Genomic DNA, 20,234 nt, shown 5'->3' with positions numbered 1-20,234 from the left:
TGACCATTTCTACATGAGATCAGAAGAAATGTTTGTTTTTCATATTTGTGAAGTAGTCAGGTTTTAATAGAAAAAACAGGGCAGTAATAGGAAAAAAGGATATATGCATACAGATTGGTGCACTGATTTAAGTGAATGTGTGTTTTAGTAGCAGTGTTCCTGCAAACTTACTCAGTACAAGCCTTATGAGAGTGTTGTGAATTTGGATCTCAGTGACTCTGCCATAATCTGTGGTCTGCATTTCTGTTTCCAGGTAGGGATATAGTGTATTTGGGGGGCATTTCTTTTTTTTTATTTTTTGTAACACCTTTTCATTTGGAATGCAGCACATATATAATCACAGTTGCTGTGTTAATAAGCATGCATGGTCAAGGACCAAGAGGCAAGTGGCACAGGTTCCTTTAGGGGAATTTCCATCTGGCAGGAGGAATAACATTCTTCACTGTGGGAACAATGAACCATTGAAAAGTTGTCCAGGAAAGCAGGGTATCTTGCTGAAGGTATTCAGGACTTGCCTTGACAGAGCCCTAGATAAACTAATCTAAGGTTTTGATTTAAGCTGAAGGTTGGAAGAAATGGTCTGCAGAGCTCTCTTACAATCTGTGCTTACTCCAGTTTAAAAATTTTAGTTTCTTAGAGCATCAAAAATATATGGTACATTGACTAAACAGTATCAGTGACATATTTAAGGTGCTCTGTTGGGGATAAAAGGTAAAGCAAAACTGAAGTATGCTTCAGGACTGATAGTTACAGCTGGTAAGAATAATCTTATATTTTGTCTGTCTAAAGGTATTTCTTATTTAAATGTTCCATGTTTTCCTTTGTTCTTTGCTGATACTCAGTTCTGGTCTGTTAATGTGAAAATTCCTTACCTGTGGAAGGTAAGAAATTTCTTTCCCATATCTTTTTCACTTGTTGCTATCAAAATAGGGCTGACAACCAAGTTAGTAAAATGCTGGAATGGAAACCTCTGTTTGCTGAATAAGCAGTTGTTGTTGGTGTATGGTTCTGTACATCAAATGTGTGCACTTCATATGTGGGCAGTTGGTTTATCAGAGCAGTTCAGGGGGGTGTGACATATTCTGTTATAGAATGATAGAATGATTTGGGTTGGACAGGACCTTTAAGATTACCTGGTTCCAACCCCCTGCTATGGGCATGGCACACCTCCCACTAGACCAGGTTGCTCACAGTCCCATCCAGCCTGGCCTTGAGTGCTTCCAGGGATGGGGCATCTACAACATCACTGGGCAACCTGTTCCAGTGTCTCACCACCCTCACAGTGAAGAATTTCCTCCTTATATCAAGTCTAAATCTGCCTCCTTACAGTTCAAAGCCTTTTCCCCTTGTCCTGCTGCCATAGCTTTAGTAGGAATGACACTCCAAAGTGAAATCTACATGTTTGCAGTTAGGAGGGCATATATCCCGGGGTTCTGAAGGAGCTGGCTGAGATGGTTGCTGAGTTGCTCTCCATTATATTAGAAAAGCTGTGGCTGTCAGGTGAGGTTCCAGGTGACTGGAGGAAGGGTCACATCACTCCCATTTATAAGAAAGGGAGCAAGGAGGACCCGAGGAACTACAGGCCGGTGAGTCTCACCTCTGTGCCTGGGAAGATCATGGAACAGATCCTCCTGGATGACATGCTTGATCACATGAGGAACGAGTGTGCGATTCAAGACAGCCAGCACGGCTTCACCAGAGGAAGGTCATGCTTGACCAATCTGGTGGCCTTCTATGATGGAGTGATGGCACTGGTAGACAAAGGGAAGGCAACTGATGTCATTTCCCTGGACTTGAGCAAGGCCTTTGACATGGTCCCCCACCACATCCTTCTCTCCAAACTGGAGGGATGTGAATTTGATGGGAGAACCACCCGATGGATTAGAAATTAGTTGAAAGGCCGCAGACAGAGGGTGGTCATCAATGGCTCTGTGGCCAAGTGGAGGCTGGTAACGAGCAGCGTCCCCCAGGGGTCTGTCTTGGGACCAGTGCTCTTTAACATCTTCATCAATTACATTGATGGTGGAGTGCACCCTCAGCAAGTTTGCTGATGACACCACGCTGAGTGGTGCGGTCGACATGGTGGAAGGAAGGGATGCCATTCAGAGGGACCTCAACAGACTCGAAAATTGGCCCTGGGTGAACCTAATGAGGTTCAACACAGCAAAGAGCAAGGTTTGGCACTTGGGCCGGAGGAATCCCAGGCATCCATACAGACTGGAAGGAGCGGTCCTTGAGAACAGCCCTGTGGAGAAGGACCTGGGGGTCCTGATGGACGAAAAGCTTAACATGAACCAGCAGTGTGCTCTTGCAGCTCGGAAAGCAAATGGTATCCTGGGCTCCATCAGAAGAGGGGTGGCCAGCAGGGACAGGAGGTGATTGTCCCTCTCTACTCTGCTCCTGTGAGGCCCCGTCCGGAGTACTGTGTCCTGTGGAGCCCCCAGTATAAGAAAGATAGAGAGCTGTTGGAGAGGGTCCAGAAGAGAGCCACAAAGATGATCAGGGGACGGCTGCACTTCCCTTATGAAGACAGACTGAGGGAGCTGGGCTTGTTCAGCCTGGAGAAGAGAACGCTGCAGGGTGACCTCATTGCAGCATTTCAATACCTAAAGGGAGCCTACAGAGGGGAGGGGAATCAACTCTTTGAAAGGGTAGATAGCAGAGGACAAGGGGAAATGGTTTTAAACTGAGGGAGGGAAGATTTAAGTTGGATATCAGGGGGAAGTTTTTTACTATGAGGGTGGTGAGGTACTGGAACAGGCTGCCTAGAGAGATTGTGGATGCCCCGTCCCTGGAGGTGTTCAAGGCCAGGTTGGATGGGGCCCTGGGCAGTCTGGTCTAGTATTAAATGGGGAGTTGTTGACCCTGCATGTGGTGGGGGGTTGGAGATTCATGATCCTTGAAGTCCCTCCCAACATGGGCCATTCTGTGATTCTGTGTGATATAGGAGGCACCTGGGAATACACTCTTTGGCTTGCTTCTGTGTGATATGGAGCTTTTGTTGAGCTTGGTGTCACACACGTTTAAAAGCAGCAGATTTGGATAATGTCAACTACCTAGATTCAATTTAAAAACACTCGGTTAGAAATAGAAAGCAAGACTCTTGTCCTTACCAGGAGCAGCCTCAGATGTGCAAACTGACATCAAAACTCAGAGTTCTCACCTTTCCTGTCAGAGGTCACATCTTGAAGGCTGAAGTTTTCAGCAGCCTTCAAATGAGCTTCAAAAAAGGACACACACAGAACAATGAGAAGAAGAGTACTGCATACATAGAGGTTTGGAAAACTTCCTTTGCAGCTATGTATTCAAAATATTAATTTGTGTTCTTTGCCTAAAAGAAAGGTTATTTCCTTGTTACTTACAATATACCTGTAGTCAGTGAGGTTTGTATTAGTAAGAATTCTCTATGATTTCTGTAGCTGCATATGAGTATCTGCTTGTTTGGAATTTGAAACCAGTCCATTTCAGACAGCAGTCTAGATGCATGTTTTAAAAACAAGGATGATTACCCACTGAAAGAGGTTAAATTAGGTAGAGTAAGTAAAAATTTAATAGCTATCTAGAGGTGATATACAGGCAGAAGTAATAAGTTTGGCTCAAATTACTTTGACTTCTTATGTTCAACGTTAACTCTGATGATCCTAGTTGTTTTCTTGAATTGAAAACCTTTCATTTAAAAGCACAAGTGAAGGACAATCCCTCTTCTGTTGTTGCACGTGAATCCAGATTGTGTATTTGTTGGACTTGGGTCCTGTACCGAGAACAGAATGGGCTGTCAGTTTATATTCTGATGTTGCATGTCTTCCTCACTGGAACAAGGATGGTTTTTCCAGTCTTGGTAAATTAATAGTAATAAACAGGGAGAAAAAGCAGATTATCTCCCTTGTGCCAAATAGCATTATAAGAGTGAAAAAAATATGGTGAAAAAAGAGTTCTGACACTTGTAAGGCATGATAGGGTCATCTTGTTCCATGGCTCAGCACCACCTCTTCTACCGTTCCTAGTCTCCTGGACAAAGAAAAAGCTGTTCCTTTTGGTATGTAATGGTTGAGATGATCACACGACTTGGACAACCATGAGAGTCTTGTTGACTTTGTTATAGTATAAGAAGTGATAGGTTTAAAGTAAACAAAACCTCTGACTGTTCCTATTCAGTGATGGTCACATTGTTAGCTGCAGTGGAAACATTTCATTGCCAGTGTGTTAATGACCAACCTAGTCTGATGGGAACTAATTTCCAATTTCTATTGTCCATCAGGGAAAAAAAAAAAAAGTTTAAGAGACTGATTTGATTGTTCCCCATCCATGCCAATGTGATTTTTATCTGGATACCAGTAAAACATTTTCTTGTAGCAAGTGGGAGAAAACAGTACCAACCCAGTGCTGGTAAATCAGTTCATTTGTGCTCTGTGATTTAATACATTTTGCTTGTAAGGCAAAGGGAGCTCTTAGGCAGGATTGCCTGGCTGAACAAGAAAAGATGAAATGAAAGCCAAGCCTTGAGATTTGACCTCACAAGCAGCTTCATGCACAGCTTATTGTGAAGCACTGAGGAAAGCCATGCTGTTGACATCATGCTGTACTGCTGCAGTGCTGGATGCTCCTCAGAGTCTGCTGTCAATTACTATCATGCTAAGAAACATTCTTCAGCTAACAGAGGGGAGCCTTTCAGAGAGTTCAGTGTAGACTCTTTCTTGAAAGCAATCTGAAAATCACCTGTGATGCCCTCCAGTTCTGTTTAAGAAGTCAATGTAAAGTTAGCAGCTGATAGAAACTTAAACAACAGCTGTTATTATAAGACTTTGCATTTTGAATGGTATCTTCTGCTAATAGTCCCGCAGATGTGTGGTATCTTACATAAGAGAATGTTAATACAACTCCATGGGACAGGGAGGAGCAGTAGGCAGGCTTGGCCAGCAGTATGCTATGGGCTATCAAAAATAAGTGTGGGTCTTGAGTTGGAGAGCTTGCTGCCCCTACCAGGGAACAACACGAGGTTGTCAGAAAACTGGAGAGCAATTTTATAGAATGGAACAGTTGTCTCATGCAACAGATAGCTGTAAGTTGACAGTTTTTTTGGCAATTGTCACTTTCTTCATGAGTATACTGTAATCTAATTGTAATCTAATTGTATCTATATAAGCTTATAAAAAAAAAAAATCTCCTAGTTCAATATTTTGTAGCAGTTACTTTAGCTTCTGTTTAGTATCCAGCCTGTTGTTAGTTTTATCTTTAGAAAATTGAAGTAACCTAATGCTTCCTTTTGTAGGAGTCAAGGAGGTGGTTGAGTCACCATCCCTGGAGGTGCTGAAGAAATTTTAGATGTGTTACTAAAGGACATGATTTAGTAAGGAAATGTTGGTGGCAGGTGGACGGTTGGACTGGATGCTCTTGGAGGTCTTTTCCAACCTTGGTGATTCTATGATTCTGTGAAATTCTTAGCCTTAAATAACAGGAGAGAGCATACTTGGTGTTCTGTAATTCTTGCTGTATACATTACCAAAAAGCAGATGCTGGAATTACTCTAGCAAGTTTCCTAACTATAAACTTCCAGCGGAGGTATTTATCACATGTCTGGTGTGACTTATTTATCTTCAGATGTAGTATAGCAATAATGAATTTGATGTACCTTAACAGAAAATATAAAATAGCAAGAGAAAAAGGAAGAAAAGATATGTAGGATAATATGAAAGGCACCTAACCTCTTCCAGTGTCCATTTAATGGTACAGGTAGCTTTAAGAAAGAAAAAAAAAAAAAGTCAAGATTTTGCTTGGCTGAAAATGAAGCATGTTGTTTATATTCAGGCATTCAATTTCAAATTACAGAACATTTAATTCAAATTTGATGAATGTGAACTTACTGATTCAAACTATTTCTTCGAGTTACAAATTTCTCTAGACATAAGATTATGAGTTTATGTCGTGCCTGCCATGAGAGTCTTCATGTAAAATAAAATGCTCATCTGTGTATCTCAGTGTATTGCTTGCATCCTTTCACTTCTCCAAATGCATTTTGAAAAGATTGGCTCATCTTAGTGAATCTTCCATGATGTACTTGTATTGAGTGTGTGCCTACAGGACAGCTTAAGGATTTTGGTGTATAACAAGCAGTTTGGCAATTTATAGGACAGGACATAAGTATGCAGCAAATCATGCTCTTGCTCAATTCTACAACTGTTTAACTGGCTGCGCTTGGCATTTGAAAATATGTTCTCTTTTACCTAATCAGTCTTTAGTCACAACTGAGGTGGAGCTTTGCAAATCCAAAGACCTTTGCTCTAGTAGGTATAAGCCATAGCAATACTTAGGCCAAAAAAAAAAAAATTGTATTTAAGTAAAGTTTTTTGGAAGGAAAAAAAAAAACAAAACATAAGAAAAATAGACAGTGACATGTTCTTAACTGTATGGTTAATTAGGATAAAAGAACCCTTGAGCTTTGAAGTAAAATGTAACCCTTGAGAAGGAGTCCGATGCACATCTGTGTAGTTGCACTGGAGACAGTGGAACCATAATAATTCATACCAGCTGAAGAGCTGGCCCAGGATTTCATGGCCTTTATAGTTCCTAGATGTTTCCTTTTAAAATAAATATTTACAATTTCCTGTAAATTTATTGCTGGGTGAATTGTGCCAGAGGAACAACTGTGGAAACTGAGGTTCACTATTAAATCATAGGAAAGAAAACAGGAGTATTGCAAGGTCCCAAACTTCTGTAAATGCCAGTGTGTTTTTACCACACCTGTAGAAACCTTCTCTCCCCATGTAAAAGTATATTTCAGCCTCCCTGGCCCCTTCTATTTGTGGCTTCTCTCTGCTGAGTCTTTTGACTGGTTATTGTCCATAACCAATTATACCATTATACCTGCAGAGCCAATGATTGGTGCCAGAGAGCCACCACAGCCTCTGCAGAGGTTGATGAGCATCAAGCCCTGATCGACCCTTTATTACTGTAGTAAATAGTAAGTTGGTCATTACTTGCATGTTGTCCTAGCTTTTGAGGTCAGCTGCCTGGTTCTCAGACCAGCAACGTGTATATGGCATCTTTCATATCTAACTACCTGTAAGGCAGATGTTTCAGATCAAGGCTATGATATATGCATGTTGTCCATGACACTTATGTATAAAGCCCAATGGAAGAATCCTCAGGAACTCCTTGCCTGGAATTCATTAATGAACTGAATAACCTTATTATGAGAAATGTTGGATTTGATTGCAGAAATAATGAGGAGAAAAATTGAGAGTAATTAACAAGAACGATATTTGTCTAGGATTCAGTAGAGGGCATGACTTGTTTTGAATGGCTCTGTAAAACTGGTTTCATTATTTAATGGTCATATAACCAGTATGTGGTTGATAGAGGTCCCTCTGACCTCCCTCTTGGGCACTACTTGGAATGCTACAATAAGTAAACAAAAACAACAAGCGATTCAAACGTCTGTGCCAGTTAGGTCAAGACAATGAGACAAGGATTGCTTGTGCTCCAAACTTATTTCCCTTCACCTCAGCAAAAGTCCCAAGTCTTGGCAATGTCAACTAGTAAACAGCAGTATCATTGTTCTGTGTGCTGAAGCTCTGCATGAACAAAGGGAACTCACAGAAGTGGGAAAGCTCGGTGACTGACACCTCCATGAGCTGGGAGTACACAGAGCAGCTAGTGTAGTTACAGAGTGTAAGGCTGAAGAACCTGATGGAAGAAAGCAAAATTGGAAATATCAAAGAGTAAAGGTGATTTTTGTCCCATATTGCAATAAATTTCATCAACTCTAAGGGAAAAACCAGTGGCGAGAGAAGTTGAGGAAACCAACTTGAGTCACCTTGGTGCAGTTTTTGTCCTCAGCGAGGCAAAATGTTCCCTCTCTCAGCTTACATAGACTTTTACCATCTAGCAGTCTCTGCTTTTAAGATCATGTTCTGGCTGTTTTTCACTCTGGCCAAAGTAGGCAGCTTTCATTCTATGGGGTCAGCGGCATTACAACAGAAATAGATACTGCTGTGGATCCAAGGGGTTCAGCTTGTTTTGTAGAAGGGCTGTGTGCCAGGGAATTCTTCGTTGTGCTATACCTGCTCTTCTTTTGGGCTATGGAAAGATTCCGATTTTTATAGTAGACTCCTGGCAGAAATAGAGATGTTTCCATATGTCAGGAGTCTGCTAAGCATGATAAATCACCACTGAAGAAGAGGACAGCTCAGCTAAAAAGCTTTCCTCTGTAAGACTCTTAATTGTGGTGCTTTAAGAAGAGTCTTCTGGTGTGTGGATGGAAGGTCAGCACTTGCCATTTATTCCTCTCTGTGGTGGGAAATGATGGAGATGCCACTTTCTGTGCTTTCTGCAGCTCTGACACTGTCATGTCATAGAGCAGCTCTGCTTTTACTAAATTTTCCTAAATTAGAATTTGGTTGCAGATTTGCTTTTGACTCAGTTATCTAATCTATGGGCTGTTACTAGAAGATGTTTCTCTTCAGGAGAACTACTTATTTTTCCCATAGCTGCAAAGTAAAAAATGACAGCTTATTCATTCTAAAATGAATAAAAATAGTGTGAAGTTCTTGACCTTTCTGAGGAGACATAACTATGAGAACATCCTTTGTCTTTGTGCTGCTTTTCATGCCTATAAGAAAGTATTTTTTGAAGTTTTCACTTGTAGTAAATGAAAGCACACTTGCTTAGAGTGTACAAGACAAATGATGGGAAATGGCATATATTTTCTCCTGACCTTATTATAATGTAAGCTCTCAAAGACTTTGGTGGGAGATTTAAATCATAAGCTTTTGGCTTTGTTTTCTCATTACAAATGGATATGTTTGCAGTTAAGACTTTACAGGGGCAGCTGAAATCAGATTTACCCATGCTACAGCGCGCATTGGCATTGGAACTAGACCACCAACATCTTTTTAACTGAACACTAGGAACAAAATAGATTTCAAGCCAAGATTTGACTCTGAAAAGGGGAAAGAGATCATTATTTATTGTAGGCTGTAGCTTGGTTTTGAAAACATTTCTTTTATAGTCAGTTTTAGCTAACGCAGGTTGCTGAAGAAAGAAATTATCTCCCTCACAAAGGAACACATGGGAAATAATAAGCTTATTAATAGAATGCATGAAACCTGCTCTCTTGTTCATGAAAGAAGGGCCCAGGGTACACTGAATAACAGTTTCCCATCTGCATGCTGATGTATTATCCACATATTGATGTTACTGCTTCATTAGGAAACCTAGCATTTGAAGCTGCATTCTGGCAGCGGAATCCCTTTCATTTACCATGATTGATCTTAAGAGTAACAGAGCCAGTGGACTTGTTCGTGAGAAGGAAACAGAGAATCTGAAAAAGACCAAAGCTTTCTTAAGCTGAAGCCATTTTTGATGGCTGTGTTTTACAGTGAACCTTTTATTTGCTGCACTTTCTCTGGTAGAAGCAGCAAAAGCCTGAGGACTTTGAATGTCCATTTTCACTGTATTTGATCTGAATATAAATCAAAATCCACAGAACACGTGTAAGAAAATGTCTCCTTTCCTTTCCCAAAGTGTAACAGCTTAGCATGTTAGAAGTTTCTAAATATTTTTCCTTGGTATCAGATGTGTAGAATTCAGCACTCACAGAATTCCCTTCCTGGAAAATGTTAGGTAGAGACTCTAAAGATTACATTAATGTCCCCATATATTCATGTTGTTGTTTTTTTTTTTTTTAAGTTTATTACAGTAACAACATTGTTGGCATAATTCTGATTTCTCTGATACGACTGTAGATGAGGAGCAGCTCTCTAAATGGAAATGCATCATCGTGCACCACTGGAAATGTGTTGGTGTGGGCTCAAAGTGAGTCCGTGCTTATTTCTGAAAAATTAAAAATAAAGTGTATACTGTGCAAAGGCCAAACCAAGTTTCAAACAAAACCAAACACCAAAAACACAGTCAGAGATGTAAATTAAGAAGTTCTGGATTTTCTTGGGAAATAAATTTTGAAAAATGCTTTTGGATGCTTTTATTTTTGGAGAAATAAGTAATTTTATTTGACTCAGTGAGACCTGTTTCCTAAAAGTCCAAGGACTGGAGCCCTCACTGAGGCTGTTGGAATGAAACTCATTTCCCAAATGCCCCACCACTTCCCACTCCCTTCCAGGCAACCGCTGTGCTGCTCTGAGGAGGGCAGTGCTGGTGTGGGTTTCCCTTCCCAGCATGCTGTTAGGTTTGTTGCTGCCCATCTTCTACTGCCTGATGGCACAGGCAGCTCCTCTCTCACTACTCCATATGTATGTGAAGGAAGTAGCACTACTTTGTAGATTACACCTAGCAGCAGGTTCCCATGCATCACCCTTATATTGCCCCAGTTTCCCCATTACTCCTCACTCCTCCCTTGGCTTTCCTGAAGAAGGGTTCCTTGCCCATGTTCACACAGCACATGGAGAACCAGGTGGCACTGCTGTATGGGACATGGGGCGGCTCAGTTTTCCTTCCGTGTTGGATTGAGGCAGTAGTAATGCCCCTGAAGTCAGCAGACCAACAGTAATGTAAAAGCAGTATATGTCCCTCATGTGTCTGTAAAATGACAATTGCTTCCTTCCATTTCCACGTGGATTCTTTGCTGTAGGAGGACCAGCCGATATAATAGTGATTGGTTAATAACAGGTTTTGGAGATGTTCCAATTTCAATAATATTTTTTAAAGTGCCATTAATTCCTGGAGCCCTACTTTATCCATAGGTGAAATGACTGAGTTTATTACGAAAGTATCTCTCAGACTGATTCTACATTAAGGCAGGAAGATACGTGTGCTTTAAATCCTCAGTAGATCTGGCTTGGATCAGGGGAGGGAGGTTAACAGAGCCGTATCTTCAGTGTGCAGCTGAAAATGAAGCAAAACAGTCCCCATGTGGTTGCAGCAGTTCATGATTTACAGTGCTGAATTCACTGGGCTGCCTCTGCTGCCGAAAATGCACGCTCTCAACCGCTGTTGATTTTTGAATTAAAAAAATGCAGCTCCGTACAGAGTTTACTTTAGTGCTGGAGGGCAGAGAAATATAGCTAAGAGCCGTTAATCCCCAGCAGGCTGCTGGGCAGGAGAACAGACACGGATGACAAAAGTTAATTGGAAACATGAGCAGCTTAACAGAAAACATATTTGTGATAATTGAGAGAGTAACGTCTCCAGAAAGGAAACTCTGCAGAGAGAAGCTACAGAGGAGAAGTGGCCACTCGTAGGTGAGTGGGATTTTTCAAGCTTTCCCTAAGCTCTATGCTGACTTCTTGCTAAGAATGCGTAGTGTTCAAAGTAACTAACCAAACAGGATTTGCTCTCTCTGAGGGGGGACATCTGTGCAATTACTGCTACTGGTTTCTCTTACAGCTGCATTATAAGCGTGGTAATGTATAAATTAGGTTCATTGCCTAAGGGCGTGGTTGGTTTTGGTTTTGTACATGGAGTTTTATTCTGCATTTTTATAGATGAGGATCTCTCCCCCATAACTGAAAAAGCTTTGGATTTATTTCTTTTTCCTTACTCCTGCATTTTTTTTATACTTGAGGTTTTTCTAAGAATTGAACTTGGACAGCAAAAATTTTGCCAAAAAGCTGAGAGAACCCTTGATTAGAAAACAGTGCTATGTTTTTGCTAATGAACAAGTATTATGAATCTAATAAAGAAGAACACATTACAAAGCACATTTTGGTTTGAGCTATTTTTTTTTTCTTTCAGGAGAAACTAAAATGTAAATTACATAGTGGAAGCTTGTTCTGTGCTGCTGGATAGGAAAACTGGCTTTTGTTTTCATTGAATGATACCAATGTTTAAAGCAGTGATGTGTGTCTGCCTTTTCAGTGTTACTACTGTAAAGCTTCTACTGTTTCATTAGAAAAAGAATCTCAAACCAGCTATAATATCAGATACCACTATATTTTGTGTCTCTTTTTAAAAATTTTTATTTAACCTTTTTCCAGAGCCTGCAGACAGTACAGCCTTCCAGCCCACAGGAATGATTGAAAATGTATCATCCTCAGTTCAAAGCTTCAGCAGTACTACTAGTTGCAATAACTCCTCGGCCATCCCTCAGCCCAGCTCTGCTATTAAGCCTTGGCGCAGCAAGTCCCTCAGTGCTAAGCACACAGCGACGTCTTCCATGCTATCCGTAAAGCAGCCCGCACCAGAGCCTCCAAAACCACCCTCAGAAGTTGTCAAAACAACTCCCAATGGCCAAAAATCCATGCTGGAAAAGTTGAAACTCTTCAATAGCAAAGGGGGCTCCAAAGCAGGGGGGACAACGCTCGAGTGTTCAACATCTCGTGACAGCAGTTGTGAAAAGCTAGAGACACTTCCCAGCTTTGAGGAGAGGGAAGAAATCAATGCCACAAATCAGAATGTGAGCAATCCAGGATCAATGTCCAGTAGCCCCAAAATTGCACTCAAGGGAATCGCGCAAAGGACTTTTAGCCGGGCACTGACTAATAAGAAGAGTTCTCCCAAGGGTAATGAGAAGGAGAAAGAGAAACAGAAGGAGAAAGAAAAGGATAAAAATAAAGACACGGGAAAAAGAATATCCATCACCGAAAAGCTGGATGTGAAAGAGGAACCAAAAGAAGAACAGACAGTGCTAACAACAACAGAGATGCCAAAAAAGTCCTCAAAGATTGCAAGCTTTATTCCAAAAGGAGGAAAGCTCAACAGTGCCAAGAAGGAGGCCTCGGCCCCTTTGCACAGTGGAATACCAAAACCAGGAATGAAAAACACTGCAGGGAAATCCTCAAGTGCCCCAGTTTCTACAAAAGAAAGCGAGAGGAGCCGCAGTGGGAAACCTGGCTCAGGACTCTCGCATCAGAAGTCTCAGCTAGACAGCAGGAATTCCAGTTCCTCTTCAAGCTTAGCCTCTTCCGAAGGAAAAGGCATCGGAGGCCTCAACAGCAGCAACAGCAGCCAGTCTGTCAGTGGGCCGGCCACCACACACAGCACGGGAAGCAACACCGTCAGTGTTCAGCTACCTCAGCCCCAGCAGCAATACAGCCACCCGAACACGGCCACAGTAGCTCCGTTCATGTACAGGTAACTAACTGCTGGGATCATCTCTTTGGAACATGGCCTCTGTGTAGGAGGATTCATTGGAGACAAGGGGTAGTGAGGCAACAGTATGGATGCTGTGTGGAATAGTACATTCATATATTTACTCCAGAACTGAGGTGAAAGGCAGTCAGACCAAAGTTTGGAGGTGGACTCAGTGATCGTTATAAGTACCTTCCAACTTGGGGTGACCTATGATTCTCTTATAGTGTGTAAGAAATTCTGATAGATAAGAGCTTGGATAGTTGTACCTGACACTTCTAATAGTTAATATCCGAATGCTGACACCTTGTCCAGCTGTTGCCCTTGGACAATGTGGATTTGGTTTATCTTATACATCATAGCTTGTAAGTGTAGCTAACGGTAGTGGTGAATTAAACCATATTAAAAAATAGAAGTTGATTAGTATAGGCAAGACCGAGCACAAGGTCTGCTCTTCTATGCCTGCATTAACCTAGATCTAGATATTCATAAGATCAGCCATCTGTGAGGACAGCTAACCTCCAGACCAGCATCTTGTGTGTGACAGTGGCAGTAGAGAATATAGTAGAAATATAGGGAGAATTAATGAGAAGGAAATGACTAAAGAAGCTTTCTGAGGATGTGCTGCCAAACCTGACAATGACAGAAGGAATTCCTGAGTCTCATGGCAAAGTTTCTGGCTTTGACAGTCGCATCATGGTTTTCTTTCATGCTTCTTAGTTTTTTCAAGCAATTGTTCTGTCTTTCTAATCTTTTTGTTGCTCATGCTTTTATAGACCTCTGTCATATCTCTCCTACCCTCACAATGTATCTTTTCTGACCTGCTTAGTTGCTGCTTGTAGATGTTATTCACACCATTTTGTCCACCTTTATCACTCTCTTCTGTAATTTTTCAGTTGAACTGTATGGTTTTTTGCCCTTGATCTCTTGGCAGATGTAGTGTAAGAATGGTTGGCCATATTGTTTTTGTGTTTTGTTTTTTTTTTTTTCCAAGCAAAATCAAATTTTTAAATAAAAGCAAAGTGAAGCAGAGGGATGCAGAAGAATTGCTCAGACCTGTGTAGGCAGGCAGGAGGGGAGGAGTGACCCTTGAGTCTTCTGAGCCCTTGAGTGTTATCTCTGTGTCTATGGAATAAGGTGCCAGATGTCATTCTGGTATGTAGTCATGTAACAATAAATAAGTTGGAAAAGCCTAATACTTGTATTTATATTACATGTTCTGTATTTCTCTTGTTCTCACTTTCATCTACATACATCACCATTACTGTCACATCTTTGACGTGTGGTGGGGTCTACTAATGCCAATTTTTTGAAATTTATTTAGAGGTGAAAATTGCTATAGTAGCTTTGTACTGTTTAAATTCATAATGATATCTAACTTCCTCATATTGTTACTCACAGCTATAGCAGATTCCTTAACGTGGATCTGCAGCTCAAACACAAACTGTAGGGGAGGGGAATGAGTCTAAAGTGTCACTGTTAACATGTTGTGGTTGTAATCTCTGGAGAAGTTGTTCTGTTTCATATAAGGCCAAGTGAAATTAAGAACACTACAGTAGTAGTAGCTTGCTCTTGCACAGCACTTCTTTTGACAGGAGAACTTCCTGCTTGTTGATGTGGCTCTTAAAGCAAAACACAGCACAGGCAGTAAAATGAAGTAATCCAAGATATGCTACTGACATCTGACAGTATATTCTCACCATGTCCCTTTTACATGGCAGCCATGATGTCAGATAGCAAATTGTTGTTACTTATTTTAAAATAAAAATGAGTGTCATTGCTGGTTACTGAAGAAAAACCATCAGGAGTGTAAGATGCCATCACACACTACCTGCTTTATATTTTTGTAAAGCAAACTATTAGAGAAGATCAGACTAATCACAACAAATGGTGGTATTGATAATTGAAATGAATTGGAAAGCCAAGTTTCTTAGGACCCTATTTGAAGAGCTAAGAAGCCTGTGTTTGACCATGAATTTTTTATTTTTTACAGCTGAGTGCTTGCTTCCATTTCTAGGACATAGTTCAAAATGGGACTAATGAATTATGTAAAATCAGTCTGCTGGTCTATTCTGGAGGGGCTGATGGCAGGTGCAATTGTCTAGTTGTTCTACTTGAGCTAATTTTGATGGAGGCTGTCTGCACAACTCTATTGCGCTTTGTCTTACAGATCACAGACAGAGAATGAAGGAAATGTAACAGCTGAGGCCAGCACAGGAGGGGTCAGCATGGATTCTACTCTCTATGTCAAAACTGGACAGCCTGGTTTCGAAGACCTCTCAGGTATGTATTGCAGGATGACTTATCATGTTGCAATTAAGTGAGAATGGACTAAAGCAAAATTGAAGTCAGGAGCTCTGCTGTAGGGAGAATTTAATTTGCTTTAATTTCTAATGTTTTATTTCCAATTAGTAGTAGTATTTTTTAACTGTTCAGCAATGGAAGCTGGGTGTCAATAACCTGAGTAATAGATGCTCAAGTTGTACACAGTGGTGTGTCCCCTGCATTTCTTAAAACCATTAGGCATTCTGGGTGCATATTGTCGTCTGGGATATATGCAACACCTTTCAAGACTAGTCTGTAGTGAAGATCCTAAGTATTCCTATATATATATACTTATGTAAAGAAAACTACTTTCCTTTACTTTCTTTACTTGCTTGTTTCTTTGCTTGCAGAAGAGAAGTGTTTTTTTTCACCAAGAAGAGACCAAAGTCCAGCTTCAGCTTACTGTGTCTAGCATGCACAAACTGGAGCTGATGATGGGAAACTGATGAGAATACTAGCAAGTGAAGTTAGAAAGTCATTTGTACTTTTTTCCTGAATTCTTGCTATTGGAGGGAGTATTTGATCATTAGCAATCATTTTTTAGCTTGCCTATGGTAACAAAGCAGTTTCTAATAAGCGTATTCTATTAAGGGTCTAAAATGTACATTTAAGCCACTGTCAAGTCTCCTTCCATTATGATTTTAGCAATGTCTTTGATTTTGTTTTTGGATACTATTACAGTTTATCTCATTAATAGAATATTCTTTTTTTTCTTTTTTTCTTTTTTTTTTTATTGAGTTACTTTTGGTCTCCTCCACATTAATGTGAGTTTTGAGACTGATTATCCTGCTCGGAAAGTCATAAGCCATAAGTTTCACACCTGGATTGATTTCATTTTGCATTATATTTTCTGTCAATGCCACATTTGCGTACACATACGCTGTTGGCAAAGCCAAGCAGCATCATTGGTAAGGAAAATGGCTGCAGAGGTGCATAAATGGATGTGTATAAATGTGTATAAATTGTGCAAAATGTGTTTTATACATAGGTTGGTTAAAAAATAAAAAGTCAAATGGCACAAGAAATACCATTCTTGATAAAATTTTTGGGTTCGTACTTAAATGAGTGAGTCAGTTCAAAGTATGAAACACAGGATGTCCAGCTTCTTAGGCTTTTTCAGCATTACCTCCTAACTGTTGTATAGCTTAGCCTGGGCTAGATGTCATCCTGTAAACTGGGAAGAATTTATAGATCACAGAAAGTCCTTAGTCTTCAATGACAGAGGTTATATAAACATGAACTGTTATTCAAGTAGAATATTTGTTGGGATCCAAGAATGCAGGATGACACAACAGCCTCAACGAATTGAGACACAAAACACAGCTGTGTGTAGCCAAACTCCACAGACAGCAGCAGTCAATAAAGGAGTCTTAGGGGAAAATGAACAAGCAAAGCAAAGTGGTCCCTCGATCCAAATAAATTAGAAGAAAGAAGTAACAGATTTCTTCTTTCCCTCCATAGCAGCTATTGGAGCTTTGGTATAAAGCATATGTGAAACAAAAGAGTGCAGGTAGGGAAAACAGGAAGCTGAGTGATTTAATGATATCATCTGCTCACCAAGAGCCAAGTGATTCAATAATTTTTAGTGACACTATCTGATGTCTCTCTAAATTTTAAATAAGTGAACAGTTTAAGTTAAAAAAATTGTATCAATTTAGATAAATGATAGCAATAGAAATTAATTTACATGCAATAAATCTCGTGTATATTCAGTTTCGAAGTTACTTACTGTTTACCTTCATCTCTTTGAGAGAAATGATCTGTAAAAGAGCACTCTGACCTTTGTTAGACTGAAGGCCTATAAATATTTTATGTTCTTTACTGCAATAATATGTTTTCTGTCCCAGGGACCCAGTGGCTAAAGGAATCACTCATGTTATATGGCTGTTTCCTGTTCATCCTGATCATAATTATTTGATTTTGGGCCTAAGTGAAATTTATTGTTAGGTTATTTCCTAGGGACTAGAGGCCTATAAAACATTGCTAACATGGACACTAACTGAGTCATCACTGTTTATTTCAGAAGGGCTAATGATGATATAAGCATAAAAATCTATTTTCCTCTCCCTAGATAGTTCCTTGTAGTCAGGGCTCCAGCTCTTTTGTTAAGTGCTTTGTGCTGCTGCTACTTTGCAAGTAAGAGTCTGTAACTTGGTCTGTCTGTGCCACCAATGTGGCATCCTTCAGAAACAAAGTTTAAAGCAAAGAATGTGGGAAATGCCAATGATGAAGTAAAAGGCTTTTCAGTCTCCTCCTTGTTGCTTCTGATTTGTATAATATATAGATGGCTGTATAAACCAGCCGTCGTATGGATGACCAGTATTCTCACAGCTTAAAAATTCATGACTCGTGCAGAAAAGGTTAATATGAAGTGTGAAGTTTTAAAACTGTGGTAGTAATTTCTGTAGTCATGAGCTATATACCCTTCAGAATGATATCACTCCCTTCTGTGCCCAGCAGGTTCTGTGATGGCTTTTTGGAGATGTCTGCTTCAGTGTGGAGCTTACAAAAATCTGTTAGCACTACTGGAAGTCAGTAGTCACTTCTCTTCAACCAGATGAGTTATATAAAACTCATCTGAACTAGCAACCAAGGCATTTTTTAATTGGCAGCTGAGAGCAAGTAAATAACTTATACTGAGACACTACGGGGATTTTAATGTATATTAACTCTTACTGTGGAGTTACAGGACAGGGAAAAAATCTGTTTTAGAACAGAGTATTTGAAGAACTTAATTTCTACATAAATGCCAAGGAAAGTAAAAGTTAACCCCCACCTTTGTGTTGTGTAGCCCATTTAAGCAATGGGCAACTCTGGCAATGTGATTAGCAAAACCTTTGTCTATTCTACCTAAAACATAACTCAGCCTGAAGCACCCTGTCAACAGCATTTAGGTCATTGGAGAGCTGTTTCTGTACAATGAGATCTGTTTGAAAAGGGAAAGAGAAGTTCTTGTGAAAATACAGTACTATGAAAATTGGCTTGATGTTAATTGTGTCAATATATGGGATGGAAATGATGGTATTGATGGAGTACATTTTCCAATGATGATGAAAGTTAACTGGGATTTAAATTGGGTCATGTGGGGAAATGACAGTACAGAACCATGTGGTGCAAAGGAAGCCTGTGCAATAAAGTTAGCAGTTCAGAGCTGATTCTGTCGTCTGTCAGTGGCACAAGCCTGCCGTGGGTGAATGGAATCTGCACTGTAATCAGTTTAGAGTATTAAATATTAGAGAAATGTCTCTGAGACAGATTCAGGCAAAGGTAATAGCTCAATTCTGTGCTGTTTCCTGCTTTGTCCTTTCCAATGGCTTGTTTTTCCTCTAGGAGAGGATCCAGAAACTCGGCGATTACGAACTGTGAAAAACATTGCTGATCTTCGACAGAACTTGGAGGAAACAATGTCCAGTTTGCGGGGAACCCAGGTCACTCACAGGTAATGACATAACTTTATTTATGAGAAGGTGTAAAGCACTGTGGTCTTACTTTGCATCTCTTAGATCTAGCTGAGTTGCATCTTTGGAAAATGATTAAGACTGACAGGTGAAGATACCGTTCTTTTATTTTACTTACAAAAGCACAGATCTTGGTTTCTGTTCAGTGTTTATGGAGCTTTATGATGAGCAACTGTTGGTGGCAGTTTGTATATAGAAGCAAAGTTGGAGAATAAGCAGCGCTGGTTGAAGGCATTAGGTGATGTTTGACAATGGGTTATCATTTAAAATGTTTCTTCATCTTACCCCTTAAACAACTTCAGTGCATTACAGCCCTCTCCCCCAGTGTGTAATATTTTGTTTAAACAAGAGGTGAACTGTGCCTGACCCACTTGAAAAAGTGCATAAATTGAATTCCTTGCCAGTCTTTGGACAAACAGTTTTTTTCTGACAATATTAGTCATCCATGTATATAATTTTTTTTTTTTTTTTTTTTTTTTTTGTAGCAGCGTTTAGAAATCTCCAGCGATATTTAGAATATGCTCTTACTATGTTTGAATATTCTGTGACTCAGATCTGTTCATTGCTGAGCAGAAGTCTTGGGATAGTGAACTGTTGGCCCCTAATGAGCTGGGGGGGTGCTGTACGGTGCTTACAGACTCCGTCCTGCATGAGTTAATTGCATGCATGCTTTGTGCTTTGGTTTTGTATCTAAACTGAGCCAGAACTTGCAAAGATAAACTACCAATGCATGTATTTTTCTCTTCAGAGTTCAATTAATGCGACAGCTCATTATGGTGTAATTACTGTAACTATAGGATTCTTAGGTTGTTGCAGTGTATGCTCAGTGCTATATTGTAACTAGTACAGTGCTGCTATCTTTAAAAATATCCGCAGTAATAATTTAAAAGAAAAGTTATGCTATGTTAGCTGAGCAAAGAAAAGAAGGATTCCTGTGAGTAAAAGAAGTTGCAGCTATGGATCTGGAAAAAGGCATTCAGACCATAGTAGCATTATTCTTGAAAGGGGTGCAACACATTCACACTCTCAGACATGCAAAATGTGACTTAATATAGCTGATGCTTGTAAAAAACGATATTTGTAGGCTGTGAACTGAAATATGTTCTCAACCAGAACTCGGTGTAAATATTGTCAATATTTTGAAAAATGTATTCTGTTCATGAATATATAAAAGATATTTTGGAAAATATTGCTTTTCTTATTTTTTCATTTAATCCTTTCTTTAGTGTAGGTACAGCTCTCATTTCCTGAGTCTTTCAGAAATGCAGGCAGAAAAAAGAAAATGTGTCATAAGATAGTTCTTCATTTGTTGTTCCTTTCCTTTGCTTAATATTATACTCTCTTGCTTAGAGTGGCAAAATGTGGCATAATAGAGTTATATGTGATTGAAGGTGGAAAAAATTACACTTGGATACTGTGGTTAATCTA

The 20,234-nt window shown here is 40.0% G+C and overlaps 1 protein-coding gene across 2 annotated transcripts in view; it reads left to right on the top strand.

Moving 5' to 3' along the window:
- NAV2 (neuron navigator 2) overlaps positions 1-20,234 on the top strand; it is a 188,165-nt gene that overhangs the window by 80,039 nt on the left and 87,892 nt on the right. For both annotated transcript variants that reach the window (XM_090140200.1, XM_090140199.1), the window contains 3 exons: positions 11,931-13,026; positions 15,194-15,306; positions 18,679-18,787. In XM_090140200.1, coding sequence (XP_089996326.1) covers positions 11,931-13,026; positions 15,194-15,306; positions 18,679-18,787 — 1,318 coding nt within the window. The remainder of the gene's footprint in view (positions 1-11,930; positions 13,027-15,193; positions 15,307-18,678; positions 18,788-20,234) is intronic.

The sequence above is a fragment of the Phasianus colchicus genome, chromosome 5, assembly GCF_987193195.1.
Source record: "Phasianus colchicus chromosome 5, bPhaCol1.hap1.1, whole genome shotgun sequence".
NCBI lineage: Eukaryota > Metazoa > Chordata > Aves > Galliformes > Phasianidae > Phasianus > Phasianus colchicus.
This window is presented reverse-complemented; position numbering and strand designations above follow the sequence as displayed.